At 44.2% G+C, this 21,821-nt stretch overlaps 1 protein-coding gene across 1 annotated transcript in view; it reads left to right on the forward strand.

The window, feature by feature from the left end:
• The first annotated feature begins 2,024 nt into the window (after positions 1-2,024).
• kalrna (kalirin RhoGEF kinase a) overlaps positions 2,025-21,821 on the forward strand; it is a 989,478-nt gene continuing 969,681 nt past the window's right edge. The window contains exon 1 of the mRNA XM_070875649.1: positions 2,025-2,646. Coding sequence (XP_070731750.1) covers positions 2,580-2,646 — 67 coding nt within the window. The 5' untranslated portion in view covers positions 2,025-2,579. The remainder of the gene's footprint in view (positions 2,647-21,821) is intronic.

Here is a 21,821-nt window from a genome sequence, read left to right on the forward strand (position 1 = left end):
ACATTTTACCCCCCATATTTACTGTGGCTGAGCATCTTTTTAAAAAATTGTTATTGGGATGTGTGCGATTCTGGCAAGGCTGCATTTATTGCCAGTTCCTAGGAGCCCTGAGAAAGGCTGATGAGCTTTTTGTTTGAATTGTCTGATGAGGGTGTTCGCATATTTTTCACTTGAGAAAGTGTGGAACAAAGAAAGGTAGAGACAAAGTGCCTTTCTTTAAGCTAATTTGAATTTTTTTTACAACAAATAAAAAATGTAAACATTCTAATTAGATACAGCTGTGAGAAGAGACAGACAGGGACAGAGAGACACAAGGACATGTGCATGACACACACCTGTAGTGTAACACAGCAAGTGCAACATTACAGATCAAACTCATACTGAACACAAAAGTTTTATAAATTAAAACATTTCTCCAATGGAACAGTGGAAAAATATGCTTTGTGGTGTTGGGGTGCTGGGAGTTAGCTTGTGGAGGAGCAATTAGCCAATGCTCCTGCATCTAAATGCTAGTTAGTACTTCAAAGTGTGCATGTGGGTGACTGGACAGAGCTGAGCAATGCTCCTATTACAGTTGAAGCATCTGACCCAACAGTCATTATCAAGGCTCACACAAGAAAAATGGCCAGCAGAGTTGTAATTCCTAGTGGAACTCAGCTTCAGTCGTTACCCCAGGGGGAGGAGGGAAAAAGGAACATGGAGAAATGCTGAGTTTATATGGAAGACACATGGGCTTGGTAAATCTGCCACTAATACATGGTGAACCAATATGAAAATGTACATCATAAAGCAATGTTTTAACCTATATTGTGATCATTAATTTTCTATGAACAATACCTGTAAACGTCTAGACTGTTCTTTTCTGGCGTTGATTTAAATGACAGCTTATTAACATATAATTCAAGTATCACGCTGATTTCTCTGTTATGGGCCATTGCCTTTTTACAGCGCTACACCGTTTCTTAGCAACCCAGTGACGGCATAAATGGTTTGCCTACGTTCTGCCCTTGCCCTTCAGCCCGAGTGTGGTCATTTCGCCAGTTCTGCGCCTGCTGCACAGTGACCAAATCAAACCCACTGATTTGATCATCAATAGCTTAAGCTTATTTACATCAAACGTTTGGATCAGTGACCTCACGTCATTTTAAACTGGAGAAAAATCAAAGGCTCATGTTTTTCATTTAGTATTGCACTGGTTGAAAAAAAATGGCAAAAATCCCTCCATATCACTGACAAATCTAGTGTCCCTCGTCTATTTACATCACATGAGGATGTGCCGTGTGGGTTCAGCCGGAATCTGTCGGCACTGACTCCATGCGGTCATTGAATCGATTCTCGCTGGGGCTAATGTTGAGCAGATGGCCTGCGGCTCCAGGAAGTGTTTGGGGACAACAGGTGGGGTTGAGTCTTCAGGGAAAGCCTTATTCCAACTTCTCATTGACTGGCATCACAAAGACTAAACTCTTCACAGCGATTTGCCTTTCGTTTCGAACCAATTCTTCAACGTTGACGAAGAGTTATACCAGAAATGTAAATATATATTTTCTCTTGATAGATACTAACTCCGTAATTCGAGCATTTTCTATTTTTCTTTCCAGAATTGGGTGAATCTGTGGACACTCCCAAAACAAATAACCTTTGCAATCCGCCTGATATGTTCGATACAATATAATGCCAGTTATGGCTCACTGTATAGATTGGCTAATTGGACAATTCCGTATCTCACAACGATTACTGTCAGTTTAACCACATTATGCACTATTCCCTCCCCCCGCCATTTTGCATAAAATAATAAAATGTAATTTGGATCATATTCTGGTCTGAATGCTTAAATCATAATGGTATATTTATTCCGCAAAGAGGAGTGAGACGAGTCGGATGTGGTTCAGTGCCCCGGCGGACGCTAGAAGGCGCAGTGTGGCCACTCCTTGGCGCAAAGCGAGGTTACAAATCACAGCGCCGGGGATGTGCGTTTGGGGAGATTTCACCATTCCTCTCAGTCAGGAAATAGTTTGTTAAAGCAAGGAGCCGCTCTCCATTCGCTATCTAAGACTGCTGGTTTAATAAACCCCCATGGTCTTTGCCATTGCTCATTTTCTCCCAATTTATTCCCCCCAAAGAAATGCACACAATCCGACGGCCGGTGTAACTGCCTCTTCCCGGCCCCCTGTCATTAGGATCATTTCGATCGAAAGCTCTCCAGCGGTGGTTACGTTAAAATAGGCTCCCAGGAAGGATTTCAATTCACCTTATTCGCCGTTAATGCACGGCCCGTTCGGAAGCGAGGTTATTTGAGGCAGTTTTGGCCCCAAGTTGTGGCCGGGCTCCGGTGCTGTCACTGGTGGCAGTGCAGTGAGCCGAGCCCATGTGCAGCCTATTGTTGTTGGTGTTGTGATGCTGCTGCCGGAGAGAGGAGGGCGCCTTTGAACAATAGAGGACAAATGCAGAGGCTTTCGGTCGAGCACAGCCTCCCCCAAAACACCACTGCCCAACAGCAGCTGCCACCCAGCGCCGAATATGGAGCTTAGTCTGCAGTAGAAGTGGATGTAATTTTTATATATTTCTGCATCGAGTGAACGATGAATTCCGCAGAAGGGACAGACGAGTGCGTCAACGATGGTGACATCGCAGCATTTTTCAAGACAGGTAAGGGGGGATATGATTGGGGGTAAAGTGCTTGGGGGGGTGGGGGGAGAGGTTTAAACCCCCTTCATTGCATGGAGCAGCATTCCGAGTATTACTATCGCAATCCACGAGTTAGTGTGGCCGCTGTCAGGCCGACTCGTTCACAGTATTCATGCTTGTGTACATTGAACAATGAAACCGTTTCAGGAAATCTCATGCTTTAAAAGAAAATCTTGGGTAAAGTCTTTGACAACTGAGATCAAGATAACGAGCATTCGCCTTTTATTTATTCCGTCATTTTTTTTTGAAATTCGGGGATTGATAACATTTTACCATTCGAAAGAGGAAAAGCTTGGTGTAATAATACTACTCAGTTTCCAGGCCAAGTCTGTGGAATCGTTGAAACGAACGCTGAATGGCGCTTTGTGCCTCCAAGGAAATCAAGATTACATCGTTTGAATTTTTAACAAATTAATGTCTTGTGTAAAATCACGCGCTACAGAAAATTTACTGATTTAAAATTCAGAATTCTGCTAACACTTAATTTTGTGTAAGGATTCGATGGGTGTATTTGCTTGCATTTCAAACAATAAAACACATATCGACTCTAGTTTAATAAATTCAACAGTTTTATTCAGACAAACTAAATAGCGTTATTGTTAATGTAGGCTACACCGTTTTGTTGCTCTGGAGGCTGCCATCTAGCTGCATCTCAAATACCCAGTACAATATTAGCTCTCTACACACGCCAGCAGTGTGACTTGTTGGATCTGCTGATTGAGCCTTCGCCACTCATTTTGAGACATGCTATAGTCGTATTGAAAAATTGTCCAGGATTACAATTTGTAATCAATAAAGACAATAGTTAACTTTAGATTATGCACTCATGGGCCGAGTTTTTTTTCCCTTTCACACAAGGATACTGGAAACGAAGCGGTCTAATTTATACAAAATGCTAATGCTGCACAATGCCTCTGTTGAAACATCACAGTATGAGCTAATATATCTTTCTGTCTAATAATACCACTGGAACTTGATTATTTTGGCATAATTTTAGATAATAACCATAGCATCATATATATTACATAAAAATGTAGCCATATTAATTGTTGGAATTATCTTCAGATCTTTCCAAACATGCATAGCAATCCCATGTACAAAGACATTGTGGTGTCTTTGGAGTGGAGATGAGGGTTATGTGGTAACCTCCCCCCGCCCCAGATGTTCTAATCGTTTTAAAGAATGGCATTTACCCTCATGCTGGAATGGATTTATTTCCCTTTTCAAAAATAACAATTCTAAATTTGGTGTTGTGCTTCAACTCATCATTTCCTAACATTTGTATGGTAGTCCAGGGTCAGGTGTGACAATTGACAGACAGTGAGCCTGTTTTATCTTCATCTGTTCCAGTCAGTGGAGATGGATGCACAGCTGCTGCCCCCCAGCCTGCCAGAGGTTAAAAATAGCAGGCATGGTAGAGATGTAGGACTGGTCTTGTCATGTTCTATTATTTTTAAAATCTTACTAAGAATCACAAATTAAATAAGTTGAATGACAACTTGGGGCAACTGTTTCTAGTTTGAAACTTTCTTTTAATGGAAACTTGCCTTTGGAGCCCAAAATGCGTATCCACTTAAGCTATAAACCAACCTGCCAGTCATTTTTATGATCTTCTGCCACTTACATTGGTGACTAAAGCATTCATGTGTGTTAGCTCGATAATCAAATGGTTGGGTTTGTTGCACCCCTAATCAGAGATTGTTTCGTAATGGTTGGACATGAAACTGTACAGTAAAACTGCTTCACGTTCAGTATTGAGTGGGTGAAAGACACTAGTGCAGCATGTAGCTGAGAAATACCTTTGTTAGAAGCTATGATTCTGGCATTGAATACAAATTGAAACCATGTATCATTTCCGGCCTGTTCTCTCTTACTTTGACAAATTTTGATGAAAATTAGTATCCCTTTCTGTGGCTGAAAATTAGGCACGTTTTAAATATGCAGTACGATATAGATTTTTTAAATTATGGGAATGTGTCCATTGCATATTTGGGAGTTATGATCAGACATGTGGTATTGCAGAAGTTTGACTAACTAGTGAGCTAATACTTTGCTTTAGTCAGCACATGCTCGTAGCCATACATTTAAGCCCTAGGTACCTTTTATAAATGCTGTTAACAATTACAAGTAATTGTCAATAACTGTGTCTGTTGTCACATAATAATTCTTTAACTCCAGGACAGCTTTTGCTGGCTTATTAGTCTTGTAATGTCTATAATATAAACTGAATTACTTTTGTTTTGCTAAAGAATTTTCATGTTGTAGCATTCAAAATTAACCAGAGCAATCAAAGTTTAAAAAACTAAAATAATTACGATTTTTTTTGCTTCTATCCATAATATATTAAAAATCTTGTGTATAGCACATTTACTTCCTGACATACTTTAGCCATGATACTTAACACGTTACACTCTTGTGTATCCTCTGACTCACTAAGCAACACCATGGAACACGTGGTCAGAATATATTAAAAGTCTTGTATATAGTGCGTACTTCCTGTAAATGTCACTCTCTGTGACACTTATTTCCTGTCGCAATTTGTTCACAACTTGCCTATTGTTAGAAAACAGCATATTCTCTGATTTAATGAGCAACATTATGGGATTATAAGCCGACAAATCCCCTGGACCTTACGGCCTACATCCTGGGGTTCCAAAAGAGGTAACTGCAGTTGTGATCTTCCAAAATTCCCTAGATTCTAGAACGGTTCCAGCTGATTGGAAGGTAGCAAATGTAAGCCCATTATTCAAGACAGAGGGAGAGAGAAAATAGGGAACTACAAGCCAGTTAGCCTGACATGAGTCATCGAGAAAATGCTAGAATCCATTATTAAGGGAGTGGCAACAGGGCACTTCGAAAATCATAATATGATTAGGCAGAGTCAACATGGTTTTATGAAAGGGAAATCATGTTTAACAGATCTATTAGAGTTTTTTGAGGATGTAACGAGCAGGGCAGATAAAGGGGAACCAACTGATGTCGTAAATTTGGATTTTCAAAAGGCATTCGATAAGAAGCCTCAAAAAAGGTTGCTATGCAAACTCATGAGGTTGGGGGTAATATATTAGCATGGATAGAGGATTGGCTAATAGTCAGAAAATAGAGAGTAGGGATAAACAGGTTATTTTCCAGTTGGCAGGCTGTAACTAGTGGGGTGCCGCAAGGATCAGTGCTTGGGACTCAGCTATTTACAATCTATTATAATAATACTCAGTTTTTGTCTGTCCTCTTCAGTTTCTTTCTGTCCTGATGTAAACAATATACTTTACTCAGTTTTTGTCTGTTCTGATGTAAACAATATACTTTAGTAGACAATATACTTTTGTACAGCAACACATTACTCAGTTTTTGTCTGTCCTGGGGCAGGGGCTGGGAGCACATGGTCCAGACTGAGTGACAGTTGCACAGACCAATGGACGATCAGGGCCCGCCTTGCCTCGTAACCAATCAGGGCGGTGCCAATGGGCACAGGCGCTGCTGCGGAGCCAAAAGGAGTGAGTGGCGGGAGCAGCGGGTGAGAGGGAGAAAGAGAGAGGGAGAGGGAGGGGAAGAGAGAGGGAGGGGGAGAGAGTGAGGGAGAAGGAGTGAGGGGGAGAAAGGGTCAAAGGGGGGAGAGAGTAGGAGAGAGGGACGGAGGGGGAGAGAAAGGGAGGTGGAGAGAGGGAGGAAGGAGAGGGAGGGAGGGGAGAGATAGAGAGAGGGAGGGGATGAGAGAGAGGGGGAGGGAGAGGGAGGGGAGAGAGAGGGAGGGGGAGAGAGTGAGGGAGAAGGAGTGAGGGGGAGAAAGGGTCAGAGGGGGGAGAGAGTAGGAGAGAGGGATGGAGGGGGAGAGAGGGGGAGAGAAAGGGAGGTGGAGAGAGGGAGGAAGGAGAGGGAGGGAGGGGAGAGATCGAGAGAGGGATGGAGAGGGAGGAAGGGAGGGGGAGAGGGAGGGAAGGGAGGGAAGTGGCGAGAGAGAGGGAGGGGGAGAGAAGGAGGGAGGGAGGGGGAGAGAGAGAGAGGGAGGGAAGGGAGGTAGGCGGAGAGAGGGGAAAGAGAGGGACTGTAGACGAGCAGGGGATTAGATTTATTGCAGAGCCCACAGCAATGGGCCCTCCCTTTAAGGGAGGGCAGGAGCCTCCGATCCCGGCAGCGCTGCACAGGATATTGTGCAGCTCTCTGGCGCTACCATCCCTCTTGCTTGGTTTAGCGCTCCAAGGGAAGTGGTAGCACTTGATTTAATGCTCAGCTTTTTTCCTGGAGCACTAAACCGGAAGTCTGCTAGAATTGGGTAGCGCCTGGCGATACTTTTGCCGTCCCGTAAAAGTTAATGCCTCAATGGGACGCTACACAATTTCTAGCCCAAAGAGCCTGCAAAGGGATATGGACAGGTTGGCCACGATATCGCCACACACGGCGGGATTGATGAGGCTGGGGCTGGTAGCGTGTGGTAAGCCCGCTCCCGACTCGAGATCGCTCTCTGCCCCAAATCTTCCAATGATGAGGCTTATTAAGTCCGGCCTGCGGGCTCCCCGGCCAATTAAGAGGAAGCCAGTCTGATGACGTCATTTTGATGAAGTGTCATCAGCCAGTTTCCTTAAAGAAACCATGCTCATATTGCTTTTCACAATTCTTCTATCAGTGTTCTGCTGCACTCTGGCTCTCCCATGGCTCCCTTCAGAGTCTTATGGAGGGAGTCACAGCACGTAGAAAGGTCCTCTTCCCTTCCAATGAACGAAAGGGACCTCCCCAGGTCATCAACAGCCTGGTTGCACATTGCACATGAGGCACAAGCAGGGATGTTGTCAGGAGGACCAGGCTGCAGTAGCGCAAACCCTTCAATGACCTCAGCAGATCACAAACCATTACTGCAAAGCCACACTCAACCTCATCCTGCTATGCCACTCATCACGTCCCCATCACTCTGCCTTCCCAACTCTACCCCTGCACATCATTACACACACCAACTTATCTTGCACCTCCACCCATCTCTCTCTCTCCATCTACAGTATAAGTTCCTCATTTCACTAGTCACCCCTCACACTCACCCTCATTCTTGTCCAATCATACCAATTAACAACACACAATGGTAGGCACTTGGGTCCTTTAGCCAATGATCATGTGTAGTTGATGTTGATGTGTTGTCAAATATTGAAATCTTTATTTTCAGCACTTTACATTCTTGGACAGATTTCTGGGCACCTTTGGAAGTGACTTAGTGAGTTGCAGTGAATGGTCAGACATAAGGGTACCCCCCACAATGGTGATGAGTGTGAAAGGAATGAGTTGGACATTGCAGGGATGCTTTATGGTGCTGGTGTGGGGTGGTGCCAACCTGGCGCATCATGTGGCAGCCAGGGTGTGCAACGTGAAGTGAAGTAAATGTCACTGGCCTCCTGGGCAACAATGTGGTCAGGTGCTGATGCCCTGTGCAGCATCAGGTGATTGCGGAGAACATTGGTGTTGTTAGTGGTGATGCTGGTGTGTTTAGTGATGTTGGTGTTGGGGCTGATCGTGGTGGGATTCTATGGCCCAAGGTGAGACTTTATCAAGGTCACCAGTACTGCTGGAATAGAAGACAGGTGAGGTTGAGATGACAGAGGCGCCCTGTCATTGGTGAGAGAGGTTGCTCCAAGGAGGTGACAGTGAATAGAGAGTTCACCGCAAACACTTCCAAAGTGCATACAGTTCAAAAGTCTCTTCCAAAACCTAAAAGCTTTAGCTGCTGACATTGGAAAGTGAACAGCTGTGAAATGGTGGCTTTTATACCACTTCTGCAGCTGTCAACTAGCCAAAGCAATGGAGAGTAATTGAGAACCCAACTCCACTTACCTGGCATGTTCTCCAAGGCTTGGCAAACTCATCAAAAGGTTGATGCCTCTTACTAGCATTTAAGTACCTTTTAATGATGTTAATTACCTGTCCCGTCACTTGCTGTCGGGTCTGCTATCTGAACGTAGATCTGACCAGTCAGAAACTCACACGGAGGTGGTTTCAGAGCGGGATCCCGACGTACTGTCAATCAGAGCCATTTTGACAGAAGGCCTGCCTCCAAACCTGCACTCGCAGGGCTGGGATGATTCTGGCCGTTAAGTGAGTGAGCAACAAGTAGCAGATGGAGTATAATGTGGGGAAATTGTAGGAAGAATAAAAAATCACATTATTTTTTAAATGGTGAGAAACTATTAAATGTTGGTGTTCAAAGAGATTTACAGGAAACACAGAGTTGGCATGCAGGTACAGCAAGCAATTAGAAAGGCAAATGGCATGCGTACAATTTTGGTTTCCATATTTAAGAAAGGATATACTTGCTTTGGAGGCAGTTCAGAGAAGGTTCACTAGGTTGATTCCGGAGATGAGGGAGTTGACTTATGAGGAAAGTTGAGTAGTTTGGGCCTCTACTCATTGGAATTCAGAAGAATGAGATGTGATCTTATCGAAATGTATAAGATTATGAGGAGGCTTGACAAGGTGGATGCAGAGAGGATGTTTCCATTGGTAGGGGAGACTAGAACTAGGGGGCATAATCTTAGAATAAGGGGCCGCCCATTTAAAACTGAGATGAGGAGGAATTTTTTCTCTCTGAGGGTTGTAAATCTATGGAATTCGCTGCCTCACAGTGCTGTAGAAGCTGGGACATTGAATGGATTTAAGATAGAGATAGTTTCTTAACTGATAAGGGAACAAGGGGTTATGGGGAGCGGGCAGGGAAGTGGACCTGAGTCCATGATCGGATCAGCTATGATCGTATTAAATGGTGGGGCAGGCTCGAGGGGCTGTATGGCCTACTCCTGCTCCTATTTCTTATGTTCTTATTTTGGTCTTTCTTGCAAGGGGGTGGTGTCATGTTTGTAACCTCACATAACTGTAACCTTCATGTAACAATACTGTACACTGTATACACCTGAGAAATGCACACCTTGACCATAGGGGGTGAACTTGTGGGAGAAACTCACCTGGTCATCCAGGTATATAAAGGGAGGTCCTACGCAGGGTCATCATTGCTTGGTCCTGTGAATAAAGGTACAGGTCACAGAGTGACCTTGTCTCCAGTATGTGCCTCGTGTTGATTTGCTGTAGTGTGTAAGGACACAACATTTGGCAACGAGAAACGGGAATCAACGACTCAAGAGAATGGCCACCGGTAGCACGGAGGAACGGTACTGTGTTGGTGAGGACTGGGACGATTTCGTTGAGAGGCTCCAGCAGAGTTTTGTCACGAAGGTCTGGCTGGGAGTGGCAGCGGCTGACAAGCGGAGGGCGCATCTACTGACCAGCTGTGGACCTAAGACGTACGCGTTGATGAAAGACCTGCTGGCACCCGAGAAGCCGGCGGACAAGACCTTCGAGGAGCTCAGCAAACTGATCGGTGAGCACCTCAAGCCGATGAGTAGTATACACATGGCCTGACACCGATTCTATACGCACTGATGTCGGGAAGGGCAGAGCATACCGGACTTCGTTGCGGACCTTCGGTGCTTGGCCAGCCTCTAAGTTCACAGACGCCTGCAGGGGGGAGATGTTACGGGATTTCTTCATTGAGGGCATTGGTCATGCCGGGATTTTTAGGAAGCTAATTGAGACCGAGGACTTGACCTTGGAAGCAGCGGCGTTGATGGCTCAAACCTTCATGGCGGGGGAAGAGGAAACCAAGATCATATACGCGCGCAACTCTGCTCCCAACGTGGCGATGGAGCAAAGAGTTAACATAGTAAATGCGACTCAGAACCCCGCAGGCAGGCAAGGGCAATTCGACACCAACCATGCAGTAACAGACTCTAGGGTGGGCCCGCAACACAGACACTGGCAGGTTGAACGGACATTTACACCATCACAAGGGACAATACGTCCCGGGATGGGACCATTGACAGCCACAAACAGAGTGATCAAGAGTAATCAAAGAGACAATCAGAGAGGAATGCCTGGTAACAGCTCTATTGTTCACAACAATCTCAGCTCATGCTGGAGATGCGGGGGCAAACTTGCTGTGAAGACCTGCCGGTTCCAACAATTCATCTGCAGAAATTGTAACTTGAGTGGACATTTAGCCAGGATGTGCAGGAAGCCCGCAAGGAGGCTGGTTTACGAAGTGGATGAACCACAAGAGGGGTCTGCAAGGCAGGGGTATGTCTGGAATACAGCAATGGACGCTGAAGTTCTGCGGGTCCAGGTGGCAAACATCCACAGCTCATACACAAAAACGCCACCTATGATGATGAGAGTACTGTTAAACGGCATCCCCGGTACGCATGGAGCTGGACACAGGAGCCAGCCAGTCACTTATGAGTGTCCAACAATTCGAGAAACTGTGGCCACTCAGAGCTAGCAGACCCAAACTAGAACGCATTGACATGCAATTAGGGACATACACCAAAGCGATCATCCCAGTGCTAGGCAGTGCAATGTTGGTGGTCACACATAATGGATCTCAGAACCAGCTGCCACTCTGGATTGTCCCGGGAAATGGTCCCGCTAGCCGACATGAACTGGAAATGGGGGGATGTGCACGCCATTTCATCTGTGGAGCGAAGTTCATGCTCACAGGTCCTACTAAAGTTCGAGTCATTATTTCAACCTGGCGTTGGGACTTTCAAAGACACCAAAGTAAGGATACGCATCACCCCGGATGCCACACTAGTGCACCACAAAGCCAGAGCTGTGCCGTATGTGATGCAAGAGAAAATTGAGAGTGAGCTGGACAGGTTGCTAAGAGAGGACATAATTTCGCCCGTTGAATTCAGTGACTGGGCAAGCCCCATCGTCCCTGTTCTAAAAACGGATGGCTCGGTTAGGATCTGTGGCGACTACAAGGCCACCATCAACCGAGTGCCCCTTCAGGACCAATACCCGTTTCCGAGAGTGGAGAATCTTTTTGCCATGCTTGCAGGTGGCAAGCTGTTCACCAAGTTGGACCTCACTTCGGCCTGCATGACCCAGGAACTGGCCGAAGAATCCAAGCTACTGACCACCATCACCATGCACAAGGGGCTGTTTGTCTACAACAGGTGTCCGTTTGGCATTCGTTCAGCAGCCGCTATCTTTCAGAAGAACATGGAAAGCCTGCTAAACTCCATCCCCGGAACAATCGAATTTCAGGACGACATCCTTATCACGGATCGAGACACCGAGGAACACCTCCACAACCTGGAGGAGGTGCTACACTGACTGGACCGGGTAGGCCTGCGACTAAAGAAGTCCAAGTGTTCCCCAGAGGTTGAGTTTTTGGGCAGGAGGGTTGCCGCAGACGGGATCCGGCCCACTGAATCCAAAACGGAGGCGATCAATCGCACGTCCAGGCCCGGTAACACATCAGAGTTGCGTTCATTTCTGGGACTATTAAACTATTTCGGGAACTTTCTACCGAACTTAAGCACATTGCTGGAGCCGCTACACGTGCTCCTGCATAAGGGCTGTGATTGGTTTTGGGGGGACTGTCAGGAACGGACTTTCAATCGGGCTCGGAACCTGCTTTGTTCTAATAAGTTATTGACCCTGTATGACCCCTGTAAGAAATTGGTTTTGACATGCGATGCATCATCCTATGGAGTTGGGTGCGTGTTGTAGCAGAGTAATGATGAGGGCCAACTCCAACCTGTGGCTTATGCCTCCAGATCGCTCGCCCAAGCAGAAAGGGGGTATGGGATCGTTGAAAAGGAAGCACTCGCATGTGTCTACGGGGTGAAAAAGATGCACCAGTACCTTTTTGGCAGTAGGTTCAAGTTAGAAATGGACCACAAGCCGTTAACATCCCTGTTGTCCGACAGCAAAGCTGTCAATGCCAATACAGCGATGGGCTCTCACACTGACTGCGTATGACTACACCATACGGCACCGGCCAGGCACCGAAAATTGCGCTGACACGCTCAGCAGGCTTCCACTGGCCACCACTGAGGGGGCAGCGGAGCAAAGCGTGGAGATGGTCATGGCTGTCGATGCCTTTGACAGTGCAGGCTCCCCCATCACAGCCCACCAGATCAAAACCTGGACCACAGAGATCCCCTCCTATCTCTGATGAAGAAATGTGTCCTGACTGGGGATTGGGCGCCCGCACTCGGAACATGCCCTGACGAGGTCAGACCGTCTCACAGACGGATGGATGAACTCTCCATCCAAGCCGATTGCCTACTATGGGGCAGCTGGGTAGTCATGCCCCAGAGGGGTAGGGAAGCATTCATCAGGGAACTCCACAGCGAGCACCCAGGCATCGTGCTTATGAAGGCCATTGCCCGGTCACATGTATGGTGGCCGGGAATTGAAGCATACCTGGAACACTGTGTTCGCAGGTACATGACGCGTGCCCAGCTGGGCAATGCCCCCAGTGAGGCCCCACTCAGCCCGTGGCCCTGGCCCACCAAGCCATGGTCACGTATTCACGTAGACTACGCGGGCCCGTTCATGGGAAAAATGTTCCTCATTGTTGTTGATGCGTACTCGAAATGGATCGAGTGCATCATATTGAATTCGTGCATGACATCCACCACAGTGGGGAGTCTGCGTGCGGTCTTTGCGACCCACGGCTTGCCGGACATCCTAGTTAGTGACAACGGCCCGTGTTTCACTAGCTATGAATTCCGGGAGTTCATGTTGGGTAATGGCATCAAACATGTCAGGACAGGCACGTTCCGCCTGGCTTCCAATGGCCAGGCGGAATATGCCGTCCAGGTCATAAAGCAAGGCATGCTCCGGATTCAAGGACCCTTCCTTCAATACCGTCTATCGCGCCTCCTGTTGGCCTACAGGTCCCGACCGCACTCGCTCACGGGAGTTCCGCCAGCGGAACTACTCATGAAACGTACACTAAAAACTCGGCTGTCCCTCATTCATCCAGTCTTGTCAGACATTGTTGAGGACAAGCGCCAGTCCCAAGCTGAGTGCCACGACCGTAACTCAAAGGGGAGATGGATAGAAATCGATGACCCTGTATTTGTTCTTAATCACGCTGTGGGGCCCAAGTGGCTCGAGGGTACTGTAATTGGTAAAGAGGGGAATAGGGTCATAGTGGTCAGACTCAACAATGGGCAGATATGCCACAAGCATCTGGACCAAGTAAAAAAAGGTTCAGCATGGACACTGAGGAACCTGAGGAAAATCATGAGCTGCTGCCCACAACACTGCCAGTGAATGAGCAACAAGAACCGTCAACAGCATGTACAGTCCCTGCGGTCAGCCCGGACAAGCCGGAATCACCACAGGTGACAAAGACGCATGCTAAGGCTTAACAACCAGAGCCCCAACTGCGGCACTCCACGAGAGAGCGTTGACCACCTGAAAGACTCAATCTTTGACCCAAAGACGTTGGGGAGAGGTGATGTCATGTTTGTAATCTCACATAACTGTAACCTTCATGCAACAACACTGTACACTGTAAACACCTGAGAAATGCACACCTTGACCATAGGGGGTGAACTTATGGGAGACACTCATCACCTGGTCATCCAGCTATATAAAGGGAGGTTCCATGCAGGGTCATCACTGCTTGGTCCTGTGAATAAAGGTACAGGTCACAGAGTGACCTTGTCTCCAGTATGTGCCTCGTGTTGATTTGCTGTAGTGTGTAAGGACACAACAGGTGGAGTACAAGTGTAAGGAAGCCTTGCTACAATTGTACAGGGCTATTGTGAGACCACACCTGGCGTACTGTACACAGTTTTGGTCTCCTTAACTAAGGAAGGATATACTTGCCTTAGAGGTGGTGAAACAAAGGTTCAGAAGATTGATTCCTGGGATGAGAGATTGAGTAGATTTGGTCTGTACTCTCTGTGTAGTTTAGATGAATGACACGTGATCTCATTGAAAGATACCAAATTCTGGAGGATTGACAGGGCAGATGCTGAGAGGTTGTTTTCCCTGCTGGAGAGTCTAGAAATTGGGGGCATAATCTCAGGTTGGCCATTTAAGACTAAGATGAGGAGGAATTTCTTCACTCAGAAGGTTGTGAATCTTTGGAATTATCTACCCCAAAGAGCTGTGGATGCTGGATTGTTGAGTATATTCAAGGCTGAGACAGATCGATTTTTGGATTAGGGGAATCAAGGGATATGGAGATCGGGCGGGAAAGTGGAGTTGAGGTCGATGATCAGCCATGATCTTATTTAATGTCAGAGCAGGTTTGAGAGGCCATATGACCTACTCCTGCTTCTAATTCTTATGTTCTTATGTTCTTTTGAGATACGCTAGTTATATAGTAAAAGTCTTGTGTCAATGCACACTTCCTGTTATTTAACACTTACTGCTTGTAACCATCACTTTTGTCTGTCACAGTCACATTTATGTCATGGCATATGTCAAACTACCTGTATTTGAGTAACACTATTTCAAGATGCTTGTTTTTGTGCTTAATTTTCGCTTCAGTCAATTTACATGCAGTACTGATTCAGTCTTGCTCGCTGAACTTCCTGCCATTTAAATGTATTTTCTATTGGGGCTGCCCCTTCTCTGTTCCTTCCCAGCACACTGCCACTCTACCAGCTGACTTGTTCAATTTTGGGGCATGGGTTATTCCATTTGCCATCACTCAGTGCTGATTTCATGCCACCGACTCCACTGCTACCCTACTTGTTTAATTTTTCAGCCTGTTAGCTCTGCTTACTGCTGCTTGTTGCTGATACTGGGCTATATACTGCACGTTCTCAGTTCCTGCCCTCTGCTCTCTGCTGTTGATTTTTGGGGGTAGGGGCCACTCCCCTCATTCGCAACCCGAGCCTGCAGTCATTTAACCACGCAACATACTGCATCAGGCCTCCGGCAGCCAACCCACCACCTCACTACTGCTGTTCGCCTCGAGCTATCCCTCCCACGTTATGACCCCCCATTTTAGTAATCACTCCACCTCCTCCCTTACCCTTATAATTTCCCTACACTATTTAATTATTCTCTATTTCATAATTTTAAATTTTTTTTTGTTTTTAACGAGCATTTATTTTATTTCCAACAACCTTCCAATGTACTAGCACACTAATACATTCTCCAACATATAATATTCCTCTCCTTATCAAACAGATTCTCCAACTTCCCATGGGGAAATCTACGAGATCCATTAGATATATAATACATATATGAACTGCATATTTACATTTTATCCTATACCAGTGTGCATATATTTTTATAACATCAAATTTTATATACTTTTACATCACTTTCTTTTGCACTTTTCTCAGTGAGCAATGACACTACTTTTTACATATTTTCTTATTTTTAGCCCAATATGAAGATTATTATTCCTCTTCATTTTGAGACCCGATATAGAATGAAGTAGATATGTTATTTGTTCTGAGTCATCTGCCATTTAATCTAATAGCTAGTGAGTGGATAAGAATTATATCTCCTTCAGCTCCATCTGAGCCTTGCTGTGTGAGGAATCGTGAGGAATCTTATCGATTTTTTCCCTGTTTTTGGTTCGCCATCATGCCTAACACCCCATTACATCAAATTCCCATGCCAAATTGAATTACATCGGAAAAGCCTATTAAAATATATGTGTCTGCAGGACTAGGATATTGTGGTTGTAATGGCTGCAATAGATTGGAACAATGACATTGCTGACGTAAAGATGAATGCTTAAAATTCTTATATTTAGAAAGTTAACTGTCACGTATATGAAAATGTGTACATCGTTAAAATGTGAGCAAAAGTTGTACTAATATGGGAAATTGCTGAAGAATAATGAAGAACTGCAAACAAGCAAAGAGACCTTAAGGATGGTTATAAATAAGATAATGAAGAATAGATGTTATGGTTCAAGTATGATAAAACATGGGAACTGATCTTAACAAGTGGGTTATAAAAGGCCTGAGGAGGATAGGTGAAATTGCTGTTGTCGGACAAGAGAAGTCAGCGGCATGTCAGAAGATGACCGTCACCAGAAGACTAAAAAGAACTCCTAGTCTGTGTAGACATAAGTATTTGTAAACATGGGTCTATGTTATGCAATATAAGCGAATGCAACCAAGGTTAGCTAGAGACTAATCATGCCATCAAATAATTATTGAAAATTAATCAAACTCAGTGAGTTGCTCTGTTCTTGGATTTGAATTAATTGAAATCAGATATTTACCAGTTTGGCACTTCCTGATGAATAGCTGGGCTACATTGGGTGTCTTACAGATTGGGTATCATTTGAATAAATAAATAATTTTTGGTGAATCAGGTGCTTGTGCCTGGCTGGCACCAAAGGCGTTATTATTTAATTTATGACACCATCATCAATTGAGAGATCAGTGGTCAGCTTCTAGGCCCCATGTTGAGTCAGTGTGGATGCTTGTGAGTGATGTGGAACAGTTCTTTTCTCGTTTTTTCATCTTTCATCAGGAAAAACAATCATCTTTTGCCTGATAGTGTCTCAGATATTTCTGGCTTAGATTCAGAGCTCACTTATAGGAATCCACTGTAGTTTGAATATGTTGTGGTGCTATTAAAGTATACTATATAGGATACATTTAAAATTACAACATTTTACTTTTATATTTCACCCAACAAAGATTTGGCAATGCTGTCTTAATTATGCAGTCATCTTGGTCTTTGCCGCCACTACAACTTGAAGAAAATAAAGGGAAACAATTGTAAAGACACCATTTCAAGCTCAATATTGAATTCTTTGTGAATCTCTAGTTATCAGGGGAATAAAATTATGCTGGGGAGAGGTGGGAAGAGAGATGAGAAGAACATTGTGATGATTCATTCCATGACAGTGCCAATCTGTTACAGGTATTAAAAAGATGTATTTATATCATGCCTTTCATGACCTTAGAATGTCTCAAAGCACTTTACAGCCAATTAAGTACTTTTGAAGTGTAGTTACTGTTGTAATGTAGAAACTGTGGCAGCAATTTGCACACAGCAATGTCCCATAAACAGCAATGTGATAATGACCAGATGATTTAATTTAGTGATTTTGGTTGTGGGATAAATATTGGCCAGGACACCAGGGAGAATTCCCCTGCTCTTCATTGAAACATTGCCATGGGATCTTTTCCATCCACCTGAGAGGGGCAGACAAGGCCTCGGTTTAATGTCTCATCCGAAAGATGGCATCTCAGCAGTACTGTGCTTGAGTGTTAGCCTAGATTTTGTGCTTAAGTTTCTGGATTGGGACTTGAACCCTCAACCTCCTGGCTCAGAGGCGCTTATTCTACCACTGAGCCGCTCAATTCAGCAATATCAGGAAGAATGTTCATTTATTCCTTGTGCAGCCGGTATAGCAAATACCAGTCAAATAAAAAAGAAATCCGCTTATTGAATTACCTATGCATAAAACCTGTGTAGGAAATTATTATCAAAGGCATAGTGTATTGAACAAACATGTTGACCTACAAAGTGGTAGGACATGACTTTTCTGCAAAAATTCTCCACATCATGAGTTCTTGATCTCAGCTACAAGTGAGGCAGTTTTTACAGAAGACAATTTCCTTGGTGGAAGAAATGAAAGCATGTCAACCCACAGCACTTTTATTTACTTTCTAGCAGGTAGTTTAAGAGCAGCCTGGGACAAGGTTGCCTACCATGACGTCAGTGAAGAAATGGGTGGCATAGGAAAACTGGAATAATATCAATTTCAAAACTTTTCAATGTAGTGCTTTTAAAGATGCCTTTAAATCTAACTACTATTGTATTTCTCAAACTATGTAGCATGTTATTACATAGGATATACAACATAAAAACAGGCCATTTGGCCCAACCCCCAGTCCATGCCAGCATTTATACTCCACTCGAGCCTCCTCATCCAACTCTTATCAGCATAACCCTCTATTCCCTTCTCCTTCATATGCTTATCTAGCCTCCCCTTAAATACATCTATGCTATTCACCTCAAACCTGTGATAGCGGGTTCCACATTCTCACCACTCTCTGGGTAAAAAAGTTTCTTCTGAATTCCCAATTACCAAAACAAATGTTAAAATGTATAGAAAATAACTAATTGAGTATTCAGGTCATTAAGATGTGTGACCTCTAAGGATTGCTGGTGCAGTTTGAATCCTTTACAGAATTAGACCGAAAGTACTTTCAAATTCAAATTTAAATTTAAGTTTAATTTGAGCTGGGTCCGAATCCAAATGCAAACTTTTACTTCTGATTTTTGAAAGTAAATTTTCTTTCTATGATTAGGTAAGTGGGAGATCTGTTTTTCTGTGCTTTCTGAAGTTTTGTGTGTATTGCAGAATAGCAAATGACAAGGTTAATAACCTACTAACAGGTAACTGGATACTGAAATTATTTACCGCCCATTGTTATTTATTGTCTTTACAGTGAAACCTGCCTATTATTATACTATTCAAATTATATGTTTGATATAACTTCCAACTACATAGCTAATTTTTATATCTAAATTTGTTGATCTCATATGGTGTTGCTTACAGACAAAAAATAATTTTATCTCTTCCAGAAACAATTTCTGCTGTCTCATACTGTATCTTTGTGCATCTTCTACTGTTTCTGTCTTACTCTTTTCTCGCTTTCTACCCTGTGTCTGTCTATAGACTTTTGAATCTTTGCCAGCTATGTATTTCTGTTTGTCTTTAGCTCTCATTCTCACTCTTTCTCTGAACCACCATGTCTTTTTCATCGTCTGTATGTCTTCCAGTCACTGTGAAGCTCAAACACTGCTATATTTTTCTCTTTCTACATTTTCTTTCTCTTTTTCTTATATTTCATCTAATTTTCTCTTGTATGTTTTGTGCGTGTATGTGTGTGTATTTATCTGTATATATCTCTTTCTGTATGTATGCCTAACTCTTTCTGTGAGTCTTTCACACTTCTTTTCCTCTCAGCACCTTCCCACTCCCTTGTTGCAGTCATGGAACTGGACTCAGGGCTTCGATCCTCTGATAGCCACTGAAGTAATTTCATCTCTCCTTGAGTATGAAAGAGAAAGTGGGAGGCTGCAGCATGAGACATGGAGTGGAAGGAGGGGATGCCAGGGCCTGAGCATAGATGTACCTCTACTCTGGGCTAGATGAACCTTTAAGCACTTTCATGCTGGATTTGGAGCCACTGACCCTGGGCAATGCTAGCATATTCAAGAGTTGTTACAACATGTGCCATGGAATATTGGGAACTCCCTGACTCATGTATTGGATTATCAAGCCTGCTACAGCAGGTTAACTCAGTTCCAATCTTTCATTGCCAGGCATGTCATGTTAGAGCCATCTTGACCTCAGAGCGAGATCGCTTCCACCAAGGAGTATAGTTGCTAGTTGATAGCTGACAAGCGCAAGTACGAGCTGTCTCTTGGTAGACAGCGAGTGCATGATGAGCGGAGCAATTTCACTCCTTTCTTGTCTATCTTTAAACGGTTTCTCTCATTTTAGCCACTCAAAAAGAGTCCTCATCCCTTGCAGTTGGGGCAGGGAGGGGGCAGGGTGGTAACGTAAATGTTACAGATCCCTCTGACCTGTTGGGACACATCATAATTTGTATTCCTTATTATCAGGATCCTGGTGCAGAGCCAGGTTGTCAGTTCTCAAAGCTGGATCAGTGTTGTTCAGCTAATGTCAGCAGTCGTTCTTTTGACAACCTCTAGAACTTATCAGAATGCAAATTTGGAGGTGTCAATGATGCAAAGACTCAGTTCGTTGAGGACAAAGCAGCTTCTGGCTCTTTTATACTTTTGCGAGCCAACACAGCAGCCCTTCCACCAGCTGCTGGCGAGCAACTAAAAACAAAGATTTCTTCGAATAGTTTAGTGAGATCTTCAATTATATTTTCTTTCTTCATGTGGGAGCACTGTGTATTGAAATTACCTCCCCCCCGCCCCCCCCGACAGCCCCCACCCCAAACCCAAGCACAGTGCCCTTTAAAGCACATTTGCCATTTCCTTGACTGCCTTCATTTTTATTGTTATTCAGTTTTTACCCTTAATTTAATTTTGTGAGACATTTCTAATGTCAAAGTTGTTATTTGTCTCCAGCCCAGAATATTCGAGAAGCAGGCATACCACATTCCACTGAGGTCCCCATTGGCAGTCACATATTTTTAGTTTTGAATGTTTACAGTCAAAACACATAAAACTTTACATGCTAGCCAAGTAACTTTGTTACTGCTTTAAAAAATTATGTAACAGGAGTTTTTATTCACTTTATATTGGTAATGTACAAAGTTACTTTGCATTCTCAAAAGCTAGGAAGCTACATTGGAAAATTGTTAAAGACTAAAGGCGGCTAACAGAAAGAGGCAGGAAAGTGTGAGGATTCTTGTGCACGGAAGACTTTTATTGAAATTATTTGCAATCATCTGCCATTCTATTATTTTGAATATTGCTCTCTCAACTATTTGTTGCCAAGATTTGAACTTACTATGCTAGTGTCACTGATTCAGACTGTAAGGCTGTATCATTTTATAAACCATTTGGGTTCTCTGGCTCATTTACTACTTCCCCTTTGACTCTGTAAGATAACACGATTTGACAGGTGTGGCTGCCATTTGGAGATAAATACTGTCCACAAGCAGCAGTGTTTTCACAGCTGCTGTGACCTTGTGTTGCTGAGGAAATTGTTAAAAATAACTAGTGACAGCTATCACATACATCCCACTGTCATTGGTAAGCATTGGAAGCGATAAATCAGCAATAGTTTAGGCACAGTATTTATAACTTATTGGATAGAAAGTATTTGCTTTTTGCCAAAAACTTTTTCTCTAATTTTAATGGTCCCATTGTTGAGTGATCTGCTGGCGTTCACTATTTGGGCTTAAAAATGTAAAATGACCATTTGAGCAATGTACTGGAGGATTATCAACTTTTGTGGAACTGTCACCATCATCATAGGCAGTCCCTCGAAATTGAGGAAGACTTGCTTCCACTCTAAAAGTGAGTTCTCAGGTAACTGAACAGTCCAATGCGGGAATTACAGTCTCTGTCACAGGTGGGACAGACAGTGGTTGAAGGAAATGGTGGTGAGTCTGGACAGCTTCTTTCGCTGTCTGCGTGCTCTCGGCGACTTGAGGTGCTCAGCGCTCTCCCGGATGCTCTTCCTCCACTTAGGGCAGTTTTTGGCCAGGGATTCCCATGTGTCGGTGGGGATGTTGCACTTTATCAAGGAACTGTACTCCAGCATGCATCACTGGCTTCAGAAGAGGAATCATGTAAAGAAAATCAGAAGGAAAATTGGAAGAAGGAAAACATTTTACAGTGCCTTCTGGTAATACCAGCTCCCAGCCATTGTTAGT

Source organism: Pristiophorus japonicus, chromosome 3, assembly GCF_044704955.1.
Source record: "Pristiophorus japonicus isolate sPriJap1 chromosome 3, sPriJap1.hap1, whole genome shotgun sequence".
Lineage (NCBI taxonomy): Eukaryota > Metazoa > Chordata > Chondrichthyes > Pristiophoridae > Pristiophorus > Pristiophorus japonicus.